Source organism: Zootermopsis nevadensis, unplaced genomic scaffold (genome assembly GCF_977971745.1).
Source record: "Zootermopsis nevadensis isolate Lab colony 2312 unplaced genomic scaffold, Znev_1.0 Znev_ptg000004l, whole genome shotgun sequence".
Lineage (NCBI taxonomy): Eukaryota > Metazoa > Arthropoda > Insecta > Blattodea > Termopsidae > Zootermopsis > Zootermopsis nevadensis.
In genome coordinates, this window is record NW_028259136.1 from 1,453,258 (window position 1) to 1,473,859 (window position 20,602).

At 33.2% G+C, this 20,602-nt stretch overlaps 1 protein-coding gene across 5 annotated transcripts in view; it reads right to left on the reverse strand.

The window, feature by feature from the left end:
* Positions 1–1,533: 1,533 nt before the first annotated feature.
* Positions 1,534–20,602, reverse strand: part of LOC110827104 (oxysterol-binding protein-related protein 6) — a 34,581-nt gene continuing 15,512 nt past the window's right edge. For all 5 annotated transcript variants that reach the window (XM_087342825.1, XM_087342822.1, XM_087342824.1 and 2 more), the window contains 8 exons: positions 19,471–19,652; positions 18,797–19,009; positions 18,138–18,255; positions 17,307–17,467; positions 16,329–16,473; positions 14,376–14,502; positions 12,146–12,268; positions 1,534–11,155 (listed from right to left, as the gene is read on the reverse strand). In XM_087342825.1, coding sequence (XP_087198951.1) covers positions 11,047–11,155; positions 12,146–12,268; positions 14,376–14,502; positions 16,329–16,473; positions 17,307–17,467; positions 18,138–18,255; positions 18,797–19,009; positions 19,471–19,652 — 1,178 coding nt within the window. In that variant the 3' untranslated portion in view covers positions 1,534–11,046. The remainder of the gene's footprint in view (positions 11,156–12,145; positions 12,269–14,375; positions 14,503–16,328; positions 16,474–17,306; positions 17,468–18,137; positions 18,256–18,796; positions 19,010–19,470; positions 19,653–20,602) is intronic.

The following is a 20,602-nucleotide window of genomic DNA, read 5'->3' on the forward strand; positions in this document are numbered from 1 at the left end:
ATCTGTAGGTGATCCAAACAGGAGTCAAAATTCAGTTGAAACCGTTTAATTTGGACTCTTTCTTCTATGGCTATCCATGGCATAGTCTCATCAGAAAAGTATTATATATGATTCAACTCAATGCTGTTAGCTGCAAGCGTATGACATAATCTAATTTCTTTGGCATATATGTGTCCAGCTTTGAACGAGCGAAAAATCGTAAAATACCAAGCTACTTTTCAATACAGTATTCCCTTTCAATGTGTCAAAAATTCATAATTCTAGTACTTATTGAAATTACTATGTTACACACTCTCAATAAAGTCCAAGATTACTACCAAAAGAACATGGTGGCAATACAATTAATTTGAAAACAAATTACAATTTTCTTCTTTTTCCTTACAGAGACCTGTTCCAGGGTTACACACCTTTTTCATAAATTCTACTCCTACAGATATGCAAACTACAATTTTCATCCCAAATATGACATACAACATAAAATATTATGTATGTTACCAGAGTAAACAGGCTCATAGGTAAAATGCTGTATAATATTATAAACTCTGAATTTAACCATAAGTTTTTATTCAGCCAACTAGTAGGCCTGAATCATAATGTAGTCTTACAGACAACAAAACAGACACAATATTTATGATAAAATAAGTACCTGATGTTAGGAAATCACCAATTTTGTCCACACTATGGCCATGAGGATTTCCTGTTTCCCTTGCTTCCTTCCACCCTATTAATTTCAAAAAGTCCATTTTCATGTAATGACCGGAACAGAATTGGCTTATTATTTATCAGTTGTTGACAAATGCATTGGGGCAGGGGTTCTCATCCCTTTTTTGCTGGTTACCACTAATTCTAATTAAACACATTAAATGTACCACTAACCAAATGCGTTCTCATGACAGTGAGGATGATAAGGTTCTTTGAGGCTTTGATGCTGTGAAAAATCATAGGTAGATATCAACATTTTGGAGAAATGTCAGTATTTACCTACAAGACATCAAAATCCAGGGCACCATTGTCATATAAGAAACAAGTTATGACACTAAACTGAAGATGTACAGTCTGTGTGTTCACACACAATAAAGAGGTAATAATGCAAAAATAATCAACACACGGTTACTATAAATGCACCAACAGATTTATCTCTGTTTTAACATATGGTACCAAATTCACCAATGCCAATTCATAGCAACAGAACTTTTTTTACACTGACTTCTTGTTGTAACTTTCAATTTCTACCACATTAATTTCTTTCATATCTATAGAGCCACACACCACTCATTTCAAAGCTAACATTCACTTTAAACAGAAGAAATAGAATTGTACTAATTAACAGGTGTTATTCAACAAAACAACATTCCAGGCAGAACTAATGAGCCTACTTTCCTTTAAATGCTTTCATCAGTTTATGGAGGTCAGCACAAATTAATTATTATTATTATTATTGGTTTGTTTTTGTATTGTAATGTTTGTATTGTTAGTGCTTGGCTGTTATTGGCCTTTTTGGCTGTTGTTAAGCACTTTAATAAATGAACTGAATTATACAAAGTAGTAATTTATTTGTGTAAAATTTTCACTTGAATATATTTCCATTACACATAAATTATCAGACAGAACATAAGTTTTGCACCATAAACAAAATTCAGACCTTTATATTTAAGTAGCACAAAGTCTCATTCATCTCAGTTCATATGGCTGCTATAATGATGTCTAAAATATATGACGGTAAGCATGATATTCACACCAAGTTTCATGGAAGAAAGACTTTTCCATAGTAATTTTTGAGAAAACAGGGAGCATATACCTAAAATGACATGATATCAAAAGCCTGCCTATCCATGCAAAATGAGGAAAGTAAGCTATAAAGAAACCATACATATTTGCCAATGCTATTTGTTGGACAAAATCTCTCTTTCAATGTTCTACAAAGGCTGTTCTGCACAGTATATATACAATAATTCAAAATGACTTTCTGAAGTCATCATATTTAAAGGAGAAGGATAGTTTTGAGTTCATTGGACTATTGCTAACACAAAGGTTAATATTTGTTAAAATTCTGTCACTGATGAATTACACTACAAACAAGTTAAAGAAATATCTTTTTTCTAAGTTTGTGATGTAACAACCAAGTTCAACTACAAACTGTGATGAGCAGCAATGTTGCAAAATATGATAATAAGTGTTGAAAAGTTAGCTTTCTGTAAATATAAACCAATAACTGATAAAGAATTATTAAAAAGGTAATATCTTTGGTTTCATACCTCCTTTTGCATGAGAGCTTGTGTGATAACAATTATAGCACCTAAAATATTCCTTTCATAAATAACAATCAAAATGCCATTGACATGTGTCTGATTGTAAAAGAAGTTGGTGTGATGACATGGACAAAAATATGCTGATGCAGGAAAGAAACTGAAGTTGCCTCTCTATGAATATCTGCTACAGGGAGCACAATATTTATTAAATACAAAATGTTATTCAGTGTGAAACAACTGGTTCAAGAAACTAGAAAACATATTGCAAAATATGATCTAAATATATAAAGTGAAGCTTTTGTGGTGACTGAAGTTGATGAAAGACTCTCAGGTTACGAGCAGAAGATATGGTTCATTCACCATTCAGCCACCTGATGCCGCTCATAACCCAAGAGTCTTTCATCAGTGATCTAAATACATTATGGCAGAGAAATGTTTGCATATCACAATCAGATCAACATAATTATAAAACAAACAGGAGTACTGGTATTATACTTATTCATATTTCTGACATATAATTTAACATTTCAAAGATTCATTTTTTTTATTCTCAAATAAAAGGTCATGATGCGACAATTCCTGTACACATGAACAAGAATGCATGTCAGAGTTCAAACAGAACTATATTTATCGGAGCAGATGACTATGAATTCAGTGTTTGTTGATGACCCTAGTAAAAGCTACAGCATTCATGTCTCAGAACTTGAAATCTTCAATTGTAGTCCCTAACTGGGGTTTTATCTATTTTCTAGGAAAACAGTGTTTAGTACCTTAAAATAGGCCATAAACACCTTCTCTTCCTACATCTCAAATTACTTCAAATAGGCATAATAACTTCTAACAAAATATTCAATGAAAAGTGCTCAACTAATTACTTTGAGTGTACTGAATTTTATAATTCAGAAGAGATAAGAAAAAATAATTTTTGTGGTAGCCCAGTAAAGTGACTATTACAGACTGGCACTAAAGGTTTTACACCCATGACAATTATTCTTTTCTGACCAATTTCAGAATGGCTCTGAGTTCCACTCAATGTGTAACAGCCGGAGTGCTCTCCTTGAGCATAAAGGAAGATTATTAAGGTGACCACTGAACCCCAACATAGTATGAATGGAAAGTGCCATTTATTCACATCCCCCATACACTTTTGTCATGTGATGCTAACCTTTGACATTATATGCTGAACACTGGTGAACTAACATCATCAGTACCCAAATGATCTTTCTCTCTACTCTAGTTCTACGATTTCTTTTCTAGTTTAAAGATTAAAGACATAAAACAAGGAACAGTATTTCTTAAAAATTCAATTACATTTTATGCAATGTTATAATCAATGTTTATAGGTGCATCAAGCTTATAATGCTATGTCAGGAACAATTACAGGTATGTGAGATGACATATTTTTATACTTCACCTGGATCATTCCGTGACAAAGGTACACAAGAAATCTCTTAACTGAATGATTGATATATATTATGTGTTCAATTAGTTTCATATCCTAAGGCATAACTGGCTTAGACTATTTGCCAAGAACTTCAAAACATAACCTTAACATTTACCTTAACACATTGATTATCCAACAAAATCAGCAACACAACTAAAATCTTTTAATAATGTCACATCTGACACAAAATATGTTACACAGTCAAATTCAGTACCTGCAGGATTTGGACCAGATACACTGAACATACATATGTAATGTATTAATAGGGAACATAAGCTTAGTAAATTCATATAAACCAAATTCCACTACATAACACATTTCAACTGATAGATTTTTTGAAAGTGTTTTACACTCTACCATGTTCCTGCTCTTTGCTTAGTATCATTCAAATTTTGTGACCAACAGTAACACATACATGTGCATGCACACTATGCAGAACAAAAGACAGTTCATTTAGTAGTATCTGTGTTGACAATGATGAATATTCTTGAGCAACCAAATAAATATCAACTGCTACAGAAAAATTCTGCACCATAGAAAATGTTAAGTGGCTAGTCAATGTCAGGATACGGTACATTTAAATGGTGCGGAAAAGCACCTTAGCAAGCATAATATATGTACAACAGAGTTACGTGTTTTATTTATATATGTCTACACTTTTAAAATCAAACTGTAACTGAGATTCATTATATGCCATGAATGTGTAAGTACATTAAAGCTGTCCACTCTTCTATTAGCCATTCTGTGGTCCTGTAAAATGTGAAGTGTATGTATGAGGGCTGTTAAAATAAAACCCATCTGCAGTGCTGCTAGCAAATACAATTGGTTGTAGGTAATAACAAGGCTGCGTGCATGACACACAAGTAGTCAAGAATAAGATCTGCAAGAGAATATGTGCATTGCAGCAAACAGGAACAGTGTGACACAGTTAAATAATGACAGTCAAGGTGCAGACAATGTCCAAACAGGACCAATGAGCTGTCATTAAATTCCTTGGTTCAAGGACCCTGACATTACCAAACACACAGTTCAACTGTGAAACCCTCCAAGACCTTCTTACATCACCAGGAGAATGTGTCCCAGTAGCCTCATGAGGGATATCATCATGTGGCCTGTAGGGCTGCAGTGGATCCAGCAGCAGCCTAGGATGTAGAAGGGATCCATCAATTGGTGTGCCAATGGTATGCCAGCCTCAATGCCCATAGGGATTATTTCTAACAGCCTCTATTCCTTCACCCAAAACAGTCTGTTGTGAACGGATTTCACTTGAACAAACCTCAGAATAGTTGAAACTGAAACACTGCACTGCACTGGTATTGTTTTGAATAAATGTTTATATATATATATATATATATATATATATATATATATATATATATATATATACCTTATTTCAGCAAATTATCAAGTCCATGTAAGTACTGGTGGATAAAACTGGATTACCTTATTTGAAGATTTATGTATGTTTCTCTATGATAGGACCCATAAGAAGTTACATACAAGCTACTCACATTGACTTCTCCCATCTCTCTTGTACTCTCTCATAAAATAATTATTTACATGGTCTGGTGTGTTCACCATAATTTGATATTTGTGAACGGCTGGGAATTCCACGTACAGGAATTACATACCCAGTCACTCCTATGGGCAAAAGCATACATCTGCATGGGAAGTGTCAATTATTGATGTCTGATTAACCAAACTTGGAATGTTTTGAAAAATTTTGGTAAAACTTTTTAGTATTAAATTCCATAAAAATCCATTCAGCAGTTCTTGTGTTGTTAATGCAAACAAATGGATGGACAGACAGACATGGCAATGCAAACAGGTACATTTTTGCAGTGTTTAGTTCAAATTCACATAAAAATGACCAGTGAAGATGAAGTAAAAATGTATATAAATAGTATGAACTGTTTCTAATATGACCACAAAAAGTGTGTTTCTTCACTAGGGAACAGTGTCATGCTTCTACCTTGTCTATACTGTTATACTTACAGTTGGCTGGCAAACTTACCTCCCCAGAACTAACCTTCATTTTACAAAAGAAGTGCTTTTTTCCTCCCTGAAAAATTGCACTTTGTAACTCTGTAATTTTACCTTGGGTTGACAACTTGTAAACTCAACTCAGTATAACTTTGTTTACCACTGACCATACTAAAAGTAAGAATTAAAATAATAATTAAATCAGGGTCTGTAGAGTTGAATACCAGTAATCCAAAACAGTGTTCCACCATGAAACAGTTTAAATGGCTAGCAGACACATTCAAAACATATTTACCTTCTCTTCATATTCACAAACATATGGCACTGTAAGTTTGACAAAAGCCTAAATTACAGTCACTTCATCTTGTTATTAAATTAAATTAAAATTATCATAAAACAGTACTTTTGAAAATATTTAGCAGTACTTTCTAACTTATTTTACAAAATCGTCCATTTTAACACTGAATGTGGCGGAACTTGGCAAACTTATAGCTAAAAGCCACTTCGAACCACAATGTTCTCCACTAGTAATGCACACTTTTATAGCATTAATTCTTTACATATATATTATTCATTATTGTCATGCATATTATACACAATTAATAAAAATAACAGTAAAACAAGCAACACTGACTTCTGTAATCACGTAAGCAGAAATATCTCAATACAAAATATCACTCACCCAAACCCTTTCATCATATTAAGTTTATAAAGATGATCATTCTCTGCAAAGCTTACATTATAAGCACAAAGCTATACAATTAGTCACAATTTTATTATACGCATTCAAAATTGACATTGATATCCACCAGTTATTCAGCAACTGGACATACACAATGTTGGCAACTTCAATTTATTCTGTAGTTCAAAATTCACAAAACTCCCTTTCTGGCCAAGAGTCATTAATAATCTGCATGTTAAATAAACATAGATAGCCAAATGATACCAATACTCAGACATATAAAAAAGAGAAGAAGCAAGTTTATTCTAAGAAATGCGAGTAAATAACAGTTTAACTTAAACTCATTTCAGGAATTCTTTCACTGCAGCAGTGATAATCTATTATAAATGATCCAACTGAAAGATGAAATCAGTCCTATATATTTGGAAGTAAATTTGTGTTTTTTAAAGATCTTGACTATTTACAGGTGTTTCATAAGCCTTGGAAGTCATACATTTACATAGAATGGACTGCATGCCCACATAATAAATGGATTAACCACACATCTGACAAGTTGTAAACTTTGAAGATGAGAGGGAGACAAACAGTTGTATAAACAATATTAGGATAGAACACAAATAATAAAATGTGACAGACAGGGGACATGGAGAGGAATCACCACCTTCTACTCCCTACATCTCTAAAATTGAATGAATCTCAACTCATTGTTTTGGGCTACTGATATTTTCATGTAACATAAAATAACTGATAATGAACCTACCAGAGAGATCCTGAGACCCTTCATGCCATGCAGATATGCATATACAAATTACACAAGCCAACTGCCTGTTAACACTGTGTATTTTATAGACAATAAACAAAGAACTGAAACATGTCTGCTTTTTAAATAAACAGTCTTAAAAGGTAGTTGACTTCTGAAATTTGTACTGACAAATGCCACCACAAACATAAATATGATACCATTCTCCACTTCATTATTCTTTGATAATGGCTGTCACAATATTGAAGTAAATGATGGAGCAGAAAGGTCAATGCAGCTCAAGACTGAAAACTATGATTGAATTTACTAACAACAAACTATGGAAATCACACAATTGTAATTTTCCTACATAACTGCCTTGGTACATGGTATAAGAGACTCTTCATGCCAACACTTCCATAAGGTGATGAATTAAGATGTGACAGGATGCTTCAAACTGCAGCAGAAAATCTTCTATGAAGGCAGCATTCAGCAGTGACTGATGCTGAAACTGACTGCATTCTTGACAGCTGACAGATCTCTGAGATCAATAACATTGGTATTCTACTGTGAATCTTGCATCTCTACATTATTTTAAATTAAAACATATGGAAGCACTGTTTGAAGAATCTCAGGGAATTTCTTGGAGTATTAATATTTTGAGGATTTGTCTTATTGAATAAAAAAGACTATAGAAATATTTACAGTAAGTGGCTAGTAAATTGTTACAAACATATCTCAATATAAGGTTAAGACAAAGTCATACCATTCTGCTGTAACAATGATGTGGGTTCAGTAAGACATTCAAAACAGCTTATATTAAAGTAAAGAGACAAATCTGTATGTATATATAAAAGAAATTTAATCACTTAACCTACTGTCAACAAATTTCAGATTATAATTGCACAGCTGTGATTAACACATTTTTGAATTGGTAAAATTTCTCACCTGGTTTTTAGTGTAAGAACTGTTAAATAAGTAACATTTCATGCTTTAAGTAAGATGCCATTATGAGTTTATGAATCAAAGTTAGAGGAATTACAGTGAGGTATATTGGGCAAATCAATAGCCCCTCAAGTTGGGTATCATAACTTTCAAATATATACATATATGACCAGTTGTTGAGATGTTTTGAAACTATTAGTCCAGGTCCAGATGAGAAGGACCGTCAGCAGAAACTGATGATTAACTAACTGAATATTAAGCAGAAAATAATATAAATGATGATGGCTAGTCAACTTGATCTTCCGCCACTAAGTGGGACAAAGATTTCTGACATAACATATATAAATGTTACATGTTAATGTCACATTGCTTTTCCACACTGTACAATCAAAACACTTCTTTAAAAAATCTTAATAAAGCCAATATACACAGGGCAGAATTATTACAAATAAAGTAGGCCTATATACGATTTCTAGCACTTTAAGTCAATATGAAACTTTCAACCCATGCAGTTCATAAAATTTCCAGAATTAAACTGGATTTAATGTCCTACAAATTTCAATGCCTGTGTAAGTCTAAGCAGAAGGTAACAATCCTACTTAAAGTATTACTGCCAGATGACTTTAGATACACCTTTCTGTATTCATACAAATGTTCCAAAATAGTTTGCTGTACATATAAACTTCCTGGTAACTACACTGAGTACAAATTAACACTGCCACTAGGTTTATTGATTACCCTACATGATTTATTCCACAAAGCAACTGAATTGTATATGTTTAAGGTATAATATCACCTGTGCTTCTTTTTCCTCTAGTTTAAACATTTATGAACCCCATTCGCAGAAGCCAGTATGTTTAAAATAAGGAATATAACTGGTGGGGGACAGGACAGAAATTTAACAGGACATTGGTCACCTGCAATATAGTATGTACACTATTTATACAATTTATCAGTGCTTGTAAAGGTTTTTACCTCCAACATACTAGGCCTATTCTAACTGTTCTTCATTTCAAAAGTGACATTTTTACCTACCAAACCTAGTAAAATATGTTGTTTTACAAGTATAATTTGAGTGCTCCAAGAGAAAAATATCTGAGGTTAGAAACTATGCTCCATTTTGATTTACAGCAAAATAGTAAACCAAAAATATTAATAAGACTTTAGTTATGAATAAGGTTAGTAGTTCTGAGTTACCAACTATCAAGACTACTTAGTATTTTTTTTAATAAGAAAGGGAGTGAAAAGTGTGACATAGCACTGTCAGTGTAGGCAACAAAAATAATTTCAGAGCTTTAAACTACAAAGCTTCATAACATGATGGAAATTAATTCAATGAAGTTATTTTAACTTATTATTATTAAGTAATACAAAAGTAGTATCCAAAAATCATATTCTTCTTTGTAATGGGGCACATATATTGATACCATCCTTCTGTATGGACAAATACAATAGAAAGGATTTGTCTGAGTTTCCATATTATAATCACCTTACAGGCATTTGTTAATGATATCAATATATTTTACTTCAGATAAGGGTTACTTAAAATTATGGCATGATAACAGATGTTAACATATCACGAACCGAATTCAAAATGTATCTACCTACTTCATAATTCACATACATAACTGTCAACTGTAACTTGTACTTAAAAACATTGAAACCATACTGTAAAGCAAAATAAACCACAAATTTTACAGTTTTGTAGTATAACAAAGTCTCACACATAGATTTAATCAAGTACTACATTCAGTCAGAAGAAAATGTGCAATTCATTACAGAAAATATTTTTTGGGGGGAGAATAAAAAATACTAAAATAAAATACCAATACCCTGACAAGCATAATTAGGCTCTTTTCCACAGAGCAACATATCGTTGTACATTGTACATTAACTGTGTACCTCTCTAGTAATCATTAAATATGTTTGAAAATGTCAATAAACTTTGACACAATGAGTCCTACAGATAATTTACATCACAAATTACTGGGTTGTGAGACAACAGAAGTTCTACACTGGAATGATACCAATGCTATTAGATTCATAAATTAGACAATATCTGAATAAATGTTAATATTTTTATATAAGTTACAAGCTACTTTCTCTTTAACAAAGCACAAAAAATCTTGAGTCACATAATTTTTAAATACGTCATAACTGCATTCAGACTGGACTTACCAACAATCTGTATTAGTTAAACTAGCATGAAACAAATTAATGAACAATGAAACATTAAACTGGAAAACCTCTCTTACGTATGGCATTACTCAGACATTAAGATCCATAAATTCCAGTGATACAGTACTGACAACAGTATCAAAATACTTTACTGCCATGCAGATACACAGACTACATTCAAATGACTTAGTCCTCAAATCCAGTACATTTGAAAAGGAGAATAAATAAATGTCCATACCAAAAATTATGTCAGGTTATGAACTGCAAAAAACAAAAACTGCAAAAAAACACTGCAATGAATACACAAAAAAACTCTCCTTAAATTACGATACTGATTGATGTGCCATATTTTCTTAAGACACCACTTCAGAGCTTCTCAGGTATACCAGTGTTACTTAAATTTAACAAATATATATATATTCTATTTTATAGGCAATTCAATTGGACAAAGAAATAATGCAGGATAAAGACCATTAGCCTTAAAAAAATGTTTCCACAACCAAGTCACCTGGACCCTTTGTAATAATAATTAATTATCCAAATCACTATACTAAGATAAATACTATGCTCTAAAATGTTATAATAAATCTTCATTTATCCAAAACAATCAAAATGTAATGTCAAAGATAATTACCAACAACATTTTAAAATAAAGAAAACAAACACTATGTACACATTTTTCTTATTCCTTTCTTGATTTGATGATTATAAATAATATGCCTACAGATATCGAGCCAGCTCTTCAAATGGTAACAACCATCAAATCAAGCTGTATTGCTTCAGCATTCAAGACTACCATGTAACGTGTAAAGATACAATGTGTCTGTCACCAGAGAGCTTCAAATTGCATGTTAACAAACCCAGGAGACTTGCGGGATTCCCAGTACTTGTGACTGTACTTCCATGACTCTTCACCATCAACTGTAATGCATTTGCTGAAACATGCACAAATTAAAATTAAACTTAAAAAGAGGAACATGCGTAGATTCAAAAAAAAAAATGAAGGAAAATGGTACTACTGAAAATAAATACATTATCCAAAAAGTATTTAATTTTGGGCTTGTAATTCCTGCAGAATAAAACTGCTACTTTACATCCATAAACCATGACAACCTCAGTTTCAGTCATATGCACATAAAAACATGCATTGCTTGCTTCTCTGAAGACATACCACCAGTTTTCAAACTCCTGCACATGATCTTAGAAAAAATTATGGTAAATCTGATGAAAAAAGTGTAACATTATCCTTCCCCGTTCAACCTCGCTTTAAGATACAATATTTGAATATCCTGTTATGGTATATTTTAATGACAATAGAATTTTCTGTCAAACAAACAACAATTACATTTTTATTTAACCTGTATTATCAAATGGTTAAACAATACAGTTTTAATAAATTGTTTAACACAAAATACACAAAACAGAAGTAATATTTCTAGGAAAGATTAAATGCAAAAAAATGAAAAATAAAAACTTAAAACATAAGATAGAAATTGCACATATACACTGTAAAAAATAAAGAAATGACTGAGAAGACCAACAATCATGAACAAAAATGTGTTTCTTCCCTAAAATAGGGGAGGCTGGAGTATGGAGCTAAGCACTCACCTCCAAAAATTTAAGATTCACATAATTTTATCTCTACACCTAACCCATGTAGCATGGTAGTAAGGTATCAGACATGAAGGTTACTTTACAAAAACCACTGTTGTCATTTTAAAACAATGAAATCTTTTTAATCTTAATTTACTTTATCAGGTTTCCTTCACTTAATAACAAACATGTATTTTACTCATCATAACACTTGTTATTTTTTCTTTGGTATTATAAAATAATGGAGCCATCTATGAGATAATAATTCAAGGCATAGAAATACAGTTTCATTTCTATGTATCTCAACAAGACAGTGTTCTTTTTAGACATACCTAAACCATCGTGGCTCATGCTGTATACCTTCCAGCTCTTTACGTTTCCGTCGGTCCCGTTGTGCCTGTTCCAACTGAAGCTTTAAAGTTTCTGCTGCTGACAGATTCCCTTCTTCCAGTAATCTAAGGACAATGTTAATAAATTATGTGCATAAGGCAAAAGTAGCACGGAATTTGTAAGTACAGGGTCATGTATAAAATAAAAATAAAATTAAACTTTAACATATTTTAAACTTCTGATATGTTTTACTGATACCATATGTTTGTGCATGTTATGTTCTTATGTGAGTTTTATAACAACACTATCTATTGTAGTGTTACTTAGCATCAACAACACAGGATAATTACACACAGTGAACTATTAAGATGTAATGTTACATCAAGGTATTATTCCTGCATGTGCCTGGAAGATCTGAGAAAAGTTACTGATACAATTCAGGTAGGATGACACTTCAGCCAAGATACAAATCGCATACTACCAAATACAAGTGGAAAATGTTACCATTATATAAGCTAGTAAAGTTTTAGAGTGACAGACTGTGTGTGCTTGAACATCTGCATGTGCATGAGCATGCAAACATGAGACAGTGTATGCACACATGATTACAACTCAATACAACAAACAAAACAATACCACTTACGTCATTCCCTCAATGTCTGTGAAGATGCTTGATTCATTATCCAATATTATGTTGGACAATGTGTACTGTCTGAGGTGTATCTGGTATGCAAGATGTAACATAAATACAACATAACTAAACATGGCTACTTACTATTGACAGGTCAGAATTTAGGATCTGTTACAGGAAGGAACAGTATTAAATGAAGCAGGAATTAAGATTCTAAATTGTCTGTACAGAAAGAGCAAAAAATCAAAGGTTCAGGGATAGGAAAGCATAAAAACTAAATAAAAGTATGAGTGTATCCCAGTATACAATAGGACTTACCAACTATAGCAAATTTTAATAACAATTTTAAAGACTTTTAAGATTTAGCAAATACTTGTGATCATATAATATGCAATTTTTAACAAATGGACCTATCTACATAAGATCAATAAACATAATATCATATGACATAAAATAAACTACAATACATATTCACCAATACTAATATGACTGTACAATTATACAAATTCTGCAGTAAATATTTGCATTTAAGATGTTTTAGCTATGTATATCAAAGGTTAGCACATAATAATAATTTAACAATAAAGTATGACCTAAAAATATTATTTGCAATAAAATTTACAGCACATAACTATATACACACAGATTTCTGTACATTTCTTTCACAAAGCATGTCTTTGAGAGAGCATTCATTAAAATCCAAGATGGTCTCTCTGGTGCCATATTTCATGCTGATGTCCTTCATGCTTTAAAGTGACACATTTTTTTAAAAAGCTTAAAGATTGCTGAATATTGTACACACAAAAAACTAGTACCAAACATTCTGTAACACACAAAATTAACAGAAGACAAGAAAGTGTTCAGTGTAAAGTCAAATCATGAATGTCCAACAACAATAGGAAAATGCAACCTTGGGAATGTAATTAAAGAGAAGTGATTGGTTTAAACTCTGTCAGTACAGAAGGCCATGCACTGTATACTATCTGTAACATGACAAAGGAATCACTGCAACTTGGAGAATGTATTTGATAGCATGCACATAATAAGAACTGTTATTTTACTATAAATTTTCTTGAAATCAGGGAGCTTCGTGGATGAAATGTGCATTTTATGGACACATGAAAACTTTATTCAAGACATTTCTCTGTGAGATATGTTTCACATACAGAGTAATGTGATACCATACTGAGAAGTTAAATGACTTATTGCAGTTATCTCCAAATGTTTTCTTCAGATCACTTGCAAATCCAATCAGCCATTCTCAAGTTATTATATGGCATAACTTGTAGTTCTTATGACCACTGATATATGGCAACAAAACCTTAGCCAAAAGATGTGATAGATGAACATAATATGCCCTAATATGTCCTTTGCTTACAACACAGCATAAAAATATATAAAACTCAATAAAAATCTATGATGTAGAATCATAGGATTTCTCAAAATCATAATGAATATACATATTTTAAACTGATGTGTGTGCCTGCAGTGTTAAATAAAATTTGTCAGTGTTCAGTGTATTGTGTCGGTGGACCACCTACATGAAGCTCATGGACCACACTCTGGGAAACTCAGATTCAGAGGTGAATATTATCACGTACCTCTGATCTGGCCGGAATCTTGTGTCTGTAATTGGGAGATATTTGGCCATGTCTGGATCTAGTTCATTAAGCTCCATTGCAAATCTGGTGAATCCATAGTACATTTCATACTCTTCTGGCATCGTTCCTGAAGACAAAGAACATGTTCACTGTTTTCATATCTTATCTAGATGAATCTACCTACATTCTTAAACTATATCATGGTGCCCTTCCTGACAAATAACATATGCTTGCCCCCCTCCCCATGACATGAATTAAATTTAGCACTGTTGTCCATCTTAACAGTCAAACAACGCACAGCTTCATTAAGATTTTCAGTGCTTATTTTCCTTGTACTCCCTATCGCAGAAAATTAAACTTCTGCCATTCCACATCTATACTGCTTGGGCTGTGACAAACAATCTGCCCAACTCTCAAGAAACTTTCTTAGAATTTGTAACAAGACAGATTTTTACACACATTGGATGGCCTGACTCCTATTCTGCAAGCTGGAGGACCATACTTTGTTAGCTGTCTGTGCATGCTTGAAGTATTTCAGCTACCTTTAACATGCACATTCATCTTTTTTATATATACATATATATATATATATATATATATATATATATATACACATACACACACACACACACACACACACAGTAAAACCTCTCTATGTTCCACAAAATGTGTCCAAGATAGAGGAAAAATAAAAATCAGATTGTGGTCTAATGACAATACAATCTATTTACTTACATACACTGACTACTGTAGGCTTACTTGAATTAAGAATTGATGACAATAGTATTAATAATAATCTTTTGAAGCCCATTCCCATGCATTGCACATTAAACCCCAGCCTCAATAACATTTTCTAAAGTTAATTCCACCAATTTTCGCTTCCCCATCGCAAAAGGAAAAATTCCATTTCTGTTAACACAGTCTTAACTCAAATGCAAGCACAGTACTGATGGAGTTAAAACTGTGTCTTCTGCAATACTGTAGTCCAGTTAAGGGTTCAGCAAAAGAATAGTTAAATACTTGCAATGCATTCCAATGATGGGTTCAATGTCCATAAGATAATCCTTCACAGAGGAGGCATTCATCAGTCAGAAATTCAAAATAACAAAATATATAACTGAAAGAGTTTCCCTGAAAAGCATCGAAGTTAAGTGCATGAACCTGTCCAACTTACAACAAAAGGGGTGTTTAAGTTCCAGGATAAAGGGGTGTCCAAGATATAGGGTATTGTGGACATGTAAAATTATAGGATATTCACTGGTTCCAATCAAAAGTGTCCAATACAAAGGGGTGTCCAGGATATAGGGGTGTCTAACTTGAGGGGGTTTAATGTATACATACAAACATACAATCATTTCATTCAGTGATATGGTTGCTAGATGACCATAAACAGTTTTATAGCACAAGTAGTAAACTATGTTCACCGTCACTTTGTTCCTTGGCAACTGTTTAAGTGTATCAAGAAATTACTATGAGGCACGACAGAGCTAAATAATAGAATACTGATCAATGGGAATAGGTACCATTGGTTTTGGGTAAGAAGCCTAAAATATAATATGTATTGACCTGAGCCCTTTTTACTGAACATCAAAGATATATTTTTAAGATTGTCACAATAAATAAGCAGTTTTATTATTTCAATAAAGTTTGTTTTAAACATCTGAAGATGAAGCTTGTTTAAATATTATTTAGGATTTCAGATCTTACCTCAAAGAAAACACAACCTTTCTCCATTATAGAGATCAAACGTTTTATGTTTTTTAAGGAAATGACAGCTGATTAGTTTGAGAATCATATGTTAATCCATAAAAATACTGTAGGCACAATGCAAAGTTATTGATGGTTAAAACAAGTGGTACATACAGTTATCAGTGGGTTTTAAAGATAAGGAAAAACCAGCATGAAGAATGGACACTTTCATTAGCAAAAATATAGTCCCATTATATTGATTACCTGGCCTCCACACACACCGAGCAGAAGGTGCAACTCCACAGTACAGGGCTTCACTCCATTTCCCAAACAAATTCCTCACAACCTTCCCTTCTTCATTTGTCACTACACCGAACACTTCATGCCGTTTGGCTGACCAATAGCTTGCCTAAAAGTACATCATATACTTAAAAACCTATCCTTCACATTTGACAGCAAAACTTATAAATAATGTGATACCTTATAGAAAAAGAAAGTATAGTAGGTGATAATGAAAAACAATGACAGGCTGAAGGCTATGGCATCTGAACGATGCAGACCCATCATTTGGGAAATAGTATTCAGGTCCAGTGTCATATTAAGTACGTACAAATTAAAATAAAAAAATACTGTAATTGCACATAGTGGTAGTCATACATTAAAATAAATGGATTTAAAGTGGGTTCTCTGTCAAAGTCATACACAGACATTAGGAAAATCATGTTTCAGTTAGATGCTGAACTGAGCCAGACAATTTAAAATTAATATTATATAACATTTTTCTCAACTAAAAATATATAACCAAATCCGGTAGGGTGTCACATGTCAAAACAAACAGACTTCAAAGAGTTGATTCCACTTCATATACACAGTGTTTGTAAGATGTGCAAGTAAATACAGCAGCATATGTTAATACTGTGACCTCAATTCAACCTTTACATTCATTTATCAAACCTTCAGCTTAACTTAGTGAGAAAGTCAGTTAACTTCCTAACACATTCATGATTCAACACCATCAGGATGACTTTCACACTGCACAGTCATTAGTCATATTAACCATTTCAAAAACTTTGTGTAAACTTGTGTATTAATTCAAGATGATTCCTCTCACATTTTTGTTAAACCACACAGAAAAACCCTCCTACTGATCTAGTTACAATATATGAACAGTGAAGTGCGTGTTTCAAATTGTCCTAAGGATACACTTTAAATACACAACCCTCAGGATTCTATTCTCATTACCTTGACAAATGTAAGTTTGCAGTTGATTCTGCCATTGGTAATACGCAGCTCTCCATACTGATCAACCCAGCGTTGACCACCAAACAGATTGTGCACACACGTTGTTACTTTGTTCCACTGATACTGGTCACCATATCTGGGCAGCTGTACATTTACACTACCTGCATATATTCAGTAACTTAGTGTTGCTAGATGGAGAAAAAGGAATTTATGTCATATACATCAGGATGATTAAATATACTTTTATGAGACTGTAGCAGGTCCACAGCAGTTTAAACCCTGAATTTTATCAAGATCAACATGCTGTACGACTACATAACATCCTGTTTAAATGCTCCCAGTATGAAAACAGAACATTCCCTAGTGAACTTTTTGCACTAATATTAATAACAGGTATGCTGTGGTGGAACATATTACAGTGAGGAGCATATTGTTCCTGTCTTGTGCTGTACCTTAATTGGCCTTCTTGCTGTTGATACAGCACACTAATAATAAAGAATTGAATTGAATTTCTTCTGTGTAACAAATGGCAGGCAAAGGTTATCATAAACTTAGAATTATCCTTTTATGTAACTAAAATTAATTCAGAACATCTAGAATATGCAATTTTTCTTGATAGAACAATGTAATGACATATATGATGTAAATTATACATTTATGTTGAGTGTCAAATGATTGGTCAATATTGTAGAGGCAGGTGACAAACTTACAGATATGTTCAATGTAATCTTAACAGGCTCTGCACATTAAAAAAGTAACAAATTTCAGTGAAAGACAAAAACTGTATTTGGAGAAACTTCCATTTATATTTAAAAGTACCATTTTGATTACCTGTTGGTTGGAACTCCATCGATTTTCCCCAAAATTTAGTCTTGATCCTAGCATCTTGGCTGAAGATGAAGTTTCGAGATTCTGCATAGCACACACTGATGGGAGGATGGTGACTCACCTGGCAGCAACAAATAAAAAGATGTACTAAAATATATCTGTTGTATGTTATGAATGTAATTTCTTACATTAAGGAAAGAACAAATATTGCAAATAATGAGATCAAGATGATCATAAAAGTGTCTAGGAGTGGGCATGAAAGGTTTATTAAACTAACCAACCAACTCCAAGAAGCAGAGTCTTCTTGACAAGGTAATATCAACAGCCACTTAGCAAGTCAAGAAATGCCCCACATTTTATAAGAGACAAAGTTTCTTTACTGTGTTCAAAAAACCCTCCCACAGGTCGCTATTCTGAACCAGATTAACCCAGTCAACATTCACACACTTCACATCCCTTTTCCCTAAGATTCATTGGACTCTAGTAGTAGTAGTAGGATATTTATTCTATTAAAATGGAAAACAGGAAATAAGTTCTAAGGATGTGAACTAGCCTGAATTTGCTTTGGTATCAGACGTCCTCAACTTTCAGATTGTTACCTTAGTCATTTACTTACTTACTTAATTAGTATATATTTGATTATCACCTCCATTAGCTGTTACCTGTTCTGCTATGAAACGGAAGCCCTTATCTTCTCGGATACATTCATATGTCTCTCCTAATACAGGGTTGAACGGTTTGCTTCCTGCCCGAAAGTAGGAGGATCCATAACTTGATACTGCAAATGCTGCAATGTATACCATTCGTTCATATGGCTCGTCCACCTCTGCAGCTTTATCCAGAAGTTCACTGTACTCTAGTTCTTCACACATTCGCTACCAACAAACAAATGTTACAAATAACGTCTCAGAACCCAAAGCTGTAGAACATAATACGTGCAGGCAAGAAGTTATTACTTTTTGTGTGTATGTGTATAACCAGGTGTATCTCAGCATTCGAGTGAGGTCCATTTGTCTTTCTCACCATTTCTCTCTTTAGACACTGCATACAAAGTGTTTACTGGAATTATATAAATGAAATAATTTTAAAAAAATATTCTGAAACAAGAAATATTTGCAAAGTATGAAGAAACAATAACTCATAGTACAATAGAATGAAACTAAACAGTAACATGAGAAACATATGAACATTCATTTCACTGAGAGAGAGAGAGAGAGTTTTCCATAGTTTATAAACACAATTAAACATGTCTGTTCTGCACACTGCTATACAAAATTGACAGAACCCACTTTATGTTAGAAAGAAGCCAATATAAAAAAGCAACAGTAAAAATTACCTGCAACATGTTGAGAGGTTCATTTAATGCAACTGGCATGGAGACTTGTGACAAATCTTTGCCAATGTTCTTGCACAGCAGGTTCCAGAGAGACAGCCCTTCAGTGTCAGGTCTTGGCGCAGATAGTTTGGTACGTCGTCCTGTCATACATTTCATGTTGGAAGCCCCAGTTCCTTCAGCCACTAGAAACATATGAAAACTGAATATGAAGTGCATCAATAATATTATACTTGACAGTAAAAGAAAGGAATTGAATGTATGAAGGGATGTTATTGCATAGGATCAAGTATTGTAATTAAAAAGCACTTTGTCATTAACCAGTTCTTAATATATTATATCCACAATTTCATAAGACCCTTGGATTAATAACTACAACACAGCCTCAACAAACTTATGTCAATCAATATTTAAAACTTGTTAAAAATCACTTCAAATTCATTCCCTTCCAATGATAAGTGCTGTCTTATGCTTAACCTAGACACTAGATTGGGGTAAGTGGTCAGCATTACACACTGCTGACACTTTAACCCCACAGAAAGGACCCCCCACCCCGAGTACCAATTGGATAGAAGGCTGGGTAAACCTCAGAGCCAGTCTAAACACAGAGGCTTGTCTCTACCAGTGATCAAACCCCAGCTGTCCAGTCTGTAGTCAGACACTAAAATGACTGAGCTATTCTGGCTTGCCACAAACCAAAGTTATTTTCCTTTCTGCACGCAAACCTCTTTGAAAGGAATTATTTGATGCAAATTAACCAATGCTTGGAGCTACAAATGTATATATTTCAAAATCAAGATACATTAAAATCAGGCAATACAAAATATCCAATGACATTATGCTATTGTGTGATACAGACAATAGATGATCTGGGGGTATACAACCTTATCAGAGCATGGGTCACACTGGAAAATATGAAGACCATTAATGGCCAGTTTAAAGTGTAATAAATCCTTCGTGTAGTAAGTCTTTTGAAACCATTAGTCCGTAAATCTGTTTTAGGCTAGTTGCCATTAATGCAATACCTGCCATCACCAGATCAGATCATGAATGTCCACTATGAGTCAGAGCAGAGAATTATCTTTTCAGCTTTGAATTCCTCCTACCACATACTACCTGCTTTCTTGGTGACTGC